At 58.7% G+C, this 6,150-nt stretch overlaps 1 protein-coding gene across 1 annotated transcript in view; it reads right to left on the bottom strand.

Moving 5' to 3' along the window:
• UPK3B (uroplakin 3B) overlaps positions 1 to 3,620 on the bottom strand; it is a 5,209-nt gene extending 1,589 nt beyond the window's left edge. The window contains exons 1-6 of the mRNA XM_006088295.3: positions 3,396 to 3,620; positions 3,087 to 3,236; positions 2,573 to 2,801; positions 1,192 to 1,271; positions 324 to 453; positions 6 to 67 (exon numbers count right to left, since the gene is read on the bottom strand). Of these exons, the coding sequence (XP_006088357.1) occupies positions 6 to 67; positions 324 to 453; positions 1,192 to 1,271; positions 2,573 to 2,801; positions 3,087 to 3,236; positions 3,396 to 3,480 (736 nt within the window). The 5' untranslated portion in view covers positions 3,481 to 3,620. The remainder of the gene's footprint in view (positions 1 to 5; positions 68 to 323; positions 454 to 1,191; positions 1,272 to 2,572; positions 2,802 to 3,086; positions 3,237 to 3,395) is intronic.
• Positions 3,621 to 6,150: the final 2,530 nt, after the last annotated feature.

Genomic DNA, 6,150 nt, shown 5'->3' with positions numbered 1-6,150 from the left:
AGCGCTTGCCATGAAGGAGCCAATCCGAAGCTGCTCAGGGACCTCCTCAGGCCACCACAGGCTGGAGCTGGACAGGGAGAGGAGGAGCAGCCGTGTCACTGCTGGGTGAGGCTGGCTGCCACTTCAGGGCCTCCTCCCCACTCCCACATCCCTCCTTCTGCTGCCTCTGAACTCAGAGACTCAGGTAGGAATTCTCTGCACAGCCCTTCCAGGGAGACTTCCAAGCTCAAAACCACAGGGTCAGGGAGGTTTTCCCGGCTCAGGGGGCAGGGACAGGGGAGGGATTCCAGGTGGGAAGGGGCCCCGGGAGTGTCACCACTCACAAGCGCACAGTGGAGGCAGCCAGGAAGGCCAGGAGCAGGAGGCCGGCCAGAGAAGAGAGGATGGAGGTGATAACGATCATGTCTCCGCTCCGCCGCCCCGGCCATGTGTCGATGGAGCCTGGAGACTTCCCTGCACACACAGCGGTGCTCAGAGGCTGCCCTCGGACCCCAGGGCAGTCGCCCTCACCCAGGCTCATACCACGGCTGGGCTCTCTCCTCCACAGACATCTGTCCATCTCAGAGGGCATCTGTGCCCTGTAGCCTGGACCACCCATCGCTCCAGCCTCCATCCTAGCCTCACCTGCTAGGCTGTTCCCACCAATGTGCCCGCCCCTGGCACACCCAGCAGCGGCAGACCTGAAGACTGACCGTGTGGCTGCCCTGCTCCCTGGAGCCTGGCATACAACAAGCGCCTGCCCCATCCCCGGCTCCTGCAGCCCATCTCCCAGGCATCGCGCACACCGGACATCTGGTCTTCACACAAGCAGTGTCCTCGGCCTGGTGACTCCTGCTGGCTTCCTGGGGCCCTGCTGAGGGAAGCCTCCCAGAACCCGTGGCCCTGACGGACTGCCCTCCTCGCTTTGGCCCTTCTCACCCAGCAATGCTGGGCCCGGGCTGGCTCCCATAGGAGGGGAAGGCTGCTGCTGCCCAGGACTGAGCTGGGGCCTGGGCACCCAAGAGTGGCAAACGTGGGGCTGGACAGAGCCAGTGCCCCACCCCCAGCACCGGTGTCTGTGTGGAGGGTTCGCCGGATTTGAACACTGCCACCGGGCACCCAGTCCCACGGCAGCGGGGGGTGGACAGTTGAGCACCATTTCACCGAGTGTAAGGGACAGACTGGAGCCAGGACACCCCCTCCCCAGCGTACCTTGGTGGAGAGTGATGGGGCCAGACCACCTGGTCTCGGCCTGGGGTGAGCCCTCAGGGTCCATCAGGAGGAACTTCACCCTGGGGAGAGGAGGAGGGATGAGGCTCAGAGCCTCAACTGCCCTAGGCCGGGCGCCCAACACAGCCAGACTCAAGGCAGCTCTTCTGGGCCAGGCTGTGAGCCTTGGCTCTGCGGGGAGTATGGGCTGGGGCTATAGGCCTCCCAGAGGAGAAGTGCTGGCCCATGGAGTCTCTGAAGCCATGGAAGTCCCCCCACTAGGGGCAAGCACCCCAGATAAAGGCCTAGAGAGGGAGGGGTGTGTTGAGAGTGCATGTAGAGTCCAGGATCACAGAGAAGGGCAGCTGGCACTGAGGGCACCAAGGCCGTGCAGAGGAGGTCGTGTCTTTGAGGGGCTGGGGAGCTCTGGGAGGTTTCTAAGCATCAAGAGGCTTGTGCAGCCCAGCCAGTGTGACTCAGTGGTTGAGTGTCGGCCTATGAACCAGGAGGTCATGGTTCAATTCCCAGTTAGAGTACATGCCCAGGTTTCAGGCTCAATCCCCAGTAGGGGGTGTGCAGGAGGCAGCCTATCAATGATTCTCATCATTGATGTTTCTAGCCTTCTCTCCCTCTCCCTTCCTCTCTCTGAAATCAACAAAAACATTTTTAAAAAGAGACGCAGACAGGCTGGCACTGAGAGAAGCTGGCTCTGGTGGCTGCCAGGGATGGAGGCCAAGCCAGGGAGTGGGCCTGGGTGGGGGAGGTGGACCTGGCAGGGCTGGGTGAGAGGGCAGAGGGAGGCAGATGGAGATGCTGGCCCAGCCCACAGCACACCACCTTCCCTGCCCGCCTGCGAACGGTTCTCCCAGTTGGACTTGGCCTCCCTGAGGACACCTGGCCTCATCCTGTGGCCCGGGCAGCCCACGTCCGGACACTTGCTTTGCTACCCCAGCTCTAACCTGACCTCAGCAAGCCACTGGGTGCTTCTGTGCCTCTTCCTTTGCTTCCCCAGCTCATACCCACTGACTGGGTCTGAACTCGGCCCCGTGCTTACTCTCCTACCAGATCTACCCAGGGGAGAAACAGTGGGCCCAGGAGTGCAGCCCTGCCACCCCACCCCACCCCACCAGCTCTGGTGCCACCTCTTCCCCCTGGGCCCACCCGGAAGCTGGAATTCTGCCTGCCCCACAGCTGTGATGAGTGCTGCTCTCCCCCACCCCTCCCACCCCAACCCCAGAGGAAGAAGCCAAGGTTTGTGAATGGAAAGGGCCTGTGAGGCCTGCAGCCAGGATGGGGCCTGGGGAAAGGCCAGGGAGGGCAACCCTGGTCCCCGAAACCTCTCCTCTCCCCAGCCCCATCCCAGGCTCCAGGCAGAGAGACCCACCTGTAAGGTCCGGGGCCAGGGAGGGGGGTGTTGCAGTAGGACGGCTGGTGGAGGTCAGCCAGGCAGTCAGGGTCGTTGCCCACCCGCAACACGGGGATGTCACCCACGGGATCCTCGCAGGGCAGCTGGTCCAGGGACAGGGGCAGCGTCATGTAGTGGCCGTCGGTCAGCAGCTGTGGGAAAGCGGGGATCTCAGCCAGTGTCTTGGGGTTCTGGAAGTCCCTGGAGGCTGTGGAAGGGAGGGACAGACCGATGGGGCTGGTCAGCGAGTGAAGACAGGCCTTCCTCGCCACAATCCCCGGCTGGGTCCAAGGCCTGCAGCCCTGGCCCTTCAGCACCCAGAGGGCCCCTGTGACACAAAGCAGGGCTTGTCACCCTCTCAGAGGCCCCTCTCCATACAGCCCAGCTCCCAATCCACACCCAGTTGTGGAACATCGCAGTGAGGGGCTCTCAGACCCGCAGCTTTCCTCAGCCCCTCCCCTCACCCCAGGCCCACACCTGCACTGAGACGCACCGTTGCTAAAGGCCACCACCAGCCAGACCGTGTCGGCAGCCCTGGCATGACCGTCCAGCACACAGCGCGGCTGCTCCAGGGAGAATGTGGTGGCCGTCACCTTCCCTTCCAGGTCCCCGGGTGTTATCTGCGGCGTGTAGGGGATCAGCTCTGTGGCCACGGAGAGAGGTGTGAGGGTCCTGGGGCCCCCTGCCCTGGGGCTGCCTCTCCCAGTTAGAGGATGTGGGCTCCCAGGGTCCAATCACACCAGCAGGTGCCCCAGCCCCTTGGGTCTGGGCAGGTGCACCCAATCCCTGGACCCCCACTCACCGAGGCTCGTGCAGGGCTGGGGCCAGACCAGCGCCACCAAGAGGCACAGCAGCCATGAGTGAGGCTGCCTCTGGGGGAGCCCCATGACCGCCACCTTCTACCACAGCCACAGCCTGGGGCTGGGCTGGCTGCCTCCTGCCGCGCCCCTCCCCCAACACCTAGGCCTGGAGAAGCTGGTTAGTCAGGCTGCCAGGCTGGCCAAGGGCTGGAAAGACCTGAAAATATGAACGCACCCAGCCCCTCCCCTCAGCCCAGTCCCCCACAGGGAGGGGCCTGGGCAGGGCACTAGTGTGGGGCAGGCCAGGGCTGAGGGAGAGGCCACTGGAGCTCAGAGCCCCATGTCTGCATTTAGGCCCCACCCAGCCTCCCAACCCTGGGGAGGAGGACCAATCTCTGGAACCTTGGGCTCAGGGCCACATGCCTGAGATTCCTGCACCCCAGGTGCCAGGAGACAACCTCTGGCCTTCCATCCCCACCCAGGAGCAAGCCTGGGGCAGCTCCAACCTGTCCAGCTCCAACCCCCTCACAGCCCGCCTGGCCCTGCAGCCATCTTGTGCCACGCCCTCCCTCCTGGGGCCACATCCTCCCTGGTTCTTCAGTTCCCTTGTCCGAGGGAAGAACTTAGAGAAAGGTGTGTAGAGCCCTGGACAGCTGACAAGCCCCCCACTTACATTATTCCCTTTGGTTCTCGCTACATACATGGGTGGGGCAAAAGTAGGTTTACAGTTGTTCATCAATAGTTAATACAAGAATAAACTGCTTTGCTCACTCACAACTGTAAATATATAAACCATATATATATTTTTACTAAGGTATAATTCATCCTGCCCTGACTGGTTTGGCTCAGTGGATAGAGCGTCAGCCTGCGGACTGAAGGGTCCCGGGTTCGATTCCGGTCAAGGGCATGTACCTTGGTTGCGGGCACATCCCCAGTAGGGAGTGTGCAGGAGGCAGCTGATCGATGTTTCTCATTGATGTTTCTAACTCTCTATCCCTTTCCCTTACTCTCTTTAAAAAATCAATAAAATATATTTTAAAAAAAGATATAATTCATCCTATATAATAAATAGGTAATACGCAAATTGACCCTCATTCCGCCATGCCATCACAAGATGGCTGCACCCACAGTGAAGGCAGGGTTCTCGTAATGAGCCTTAAGGAGCGATCAGCAGGGACCTGAGGCTGCGTGGCAACGGCCGGGGCGAGGGACCTGAGGCTATGCTCCTGGCCCAGCGGGGCTTGAAGGGTGACTTCAGGCCACATCCCCTGCCCGGCGGGGTTTGACAGGGGACCTGGCCGTGCCCCCAGCCCAGCAGGACTTGATGGGGGACCTCAGGCTGTGCCTCCTGCCCCAGTGCTGGGCCTCGGAACCTGAGGCTGTGCCCCCGACTGGTACCAGGCCAGGGGACCTAAGGGTGTGCCTCCGCCCAGCAAGGCTTGATGGGGGAACCTCAGGCTGCACCCCCTGCCTGGCGCTGGGCCAGGGGACCTGAGGCTGCACCCCCTGCCCGCAGGGCTTGATGGGGGTGGTGCTGGCCGGGTCTGGATCTCACCCAATGGGGGTGGGGCTGGCCGGGTCTGGGTCTTGTGCAATTTTGAGGTGCATGCAGGTGGGCGGGGACTTGACTCTGGGTCTTGACTCTGACAGGAGGAAGATTTTCATATACATTTTACTAATTTTCTTTCATCTCTGACACTTCTATTAAAAGAAAGGGCAAATAGCAATATTAAAATATTTCCTCTAATTAATTCCCTTTTAATGTGCATGAATTTTGTGTACTGGGCGGCTAGTATATTATAAAATTCACCCTTTTAAAGTGCACAGCTAACTGGTTTTTAGTATATTAACAAGGTTGTGCAATCAACATTAATTCCAGAAATTTTTCGTTTCAAGAAGAAACACAGTACCCATGAAAAGTCACTCCCCCTCCCTCCCCTCGGGGAACCACTCCCACTTTCTGCCTGGATTTGCCTATTCCGGACATTTCACATAATGAAATCACACAGGATGCGGCCTCTCATGTCTGGCTTCACTTGGTATCATGTTTTCAAGGTTCATCCATGCTGCCGTAGGTCAGTCCTTCATTTTTATGGCTAAGGATCATTCCACGGTATGGACAGACCACATTTAGTTTCGCCATTCATCAGCTGAGCAGTTGGGTTTCCCCACCTTTGGGCTATTATGAATAATGCTGCCAGGAACACTCGTGAACAAGCTTTGGTTTGGACATGTTTTCAGTGCTTGGATGTGAACCTAGGAGCGGGATGGCTGAGTCACATGGCAACCACTTTCTGAGGAACTGCCCCACCGTTCGCCAAAGCAGCTGCATTTCACATCCACCAGCAGCAAAGGGCTCCGGTTTCTCCACGTCCTCATCAGCATTTGCTGTTTTCCCTTTTCTTTGCAATAACCATTCTCATTGGGCTTGACATGGTATCCCTTTGTGGTTTTGTTTCTCTGATGACACTGAACGTTTTTCATGTGCCTGTCAGCCATCTGCATATCTTCTTTGGAGAAAAGTCCTTGGCTTTTTTTTTTTTCTTTTTAAAAAAAGGTATTTTTCTTCTTGTTGAGTTCCTTATGCAGTCTGGGTACTAGACCCTTATCAGGTAGATGATTTGCAAACGTTCTCCCCTTCGGATTCTCATTACACTTTAATGGTGGGAGTCAAGAGGGCAGCGGCACGCAGGTGCCCACCCAGCTCCCGAGCCCTGTGAGCCTGTGGAGTGGGTCTCACTGTGGAACCAAACAGGT

This window comes from Myotis lucifugus, unplaced genomic scaffold, assembly GCF_000147115.1.
Source record: "Myotis lucifugus unplaced genomic scaffold, Myoluc2.0 scaffold_45, whole genome shotgun sequence".
Taxonomy (NCBI): Eukaryota; Metazoa; Chordata; class Mammalia; order Chiroptera; family Vespertilionidae; genus Myotis; species Myotis lucifugus.
Note: the sequence above shows the minus strand (reverse complement) of the source record. Positions and strands in the feature narration are given on the sequence as shown.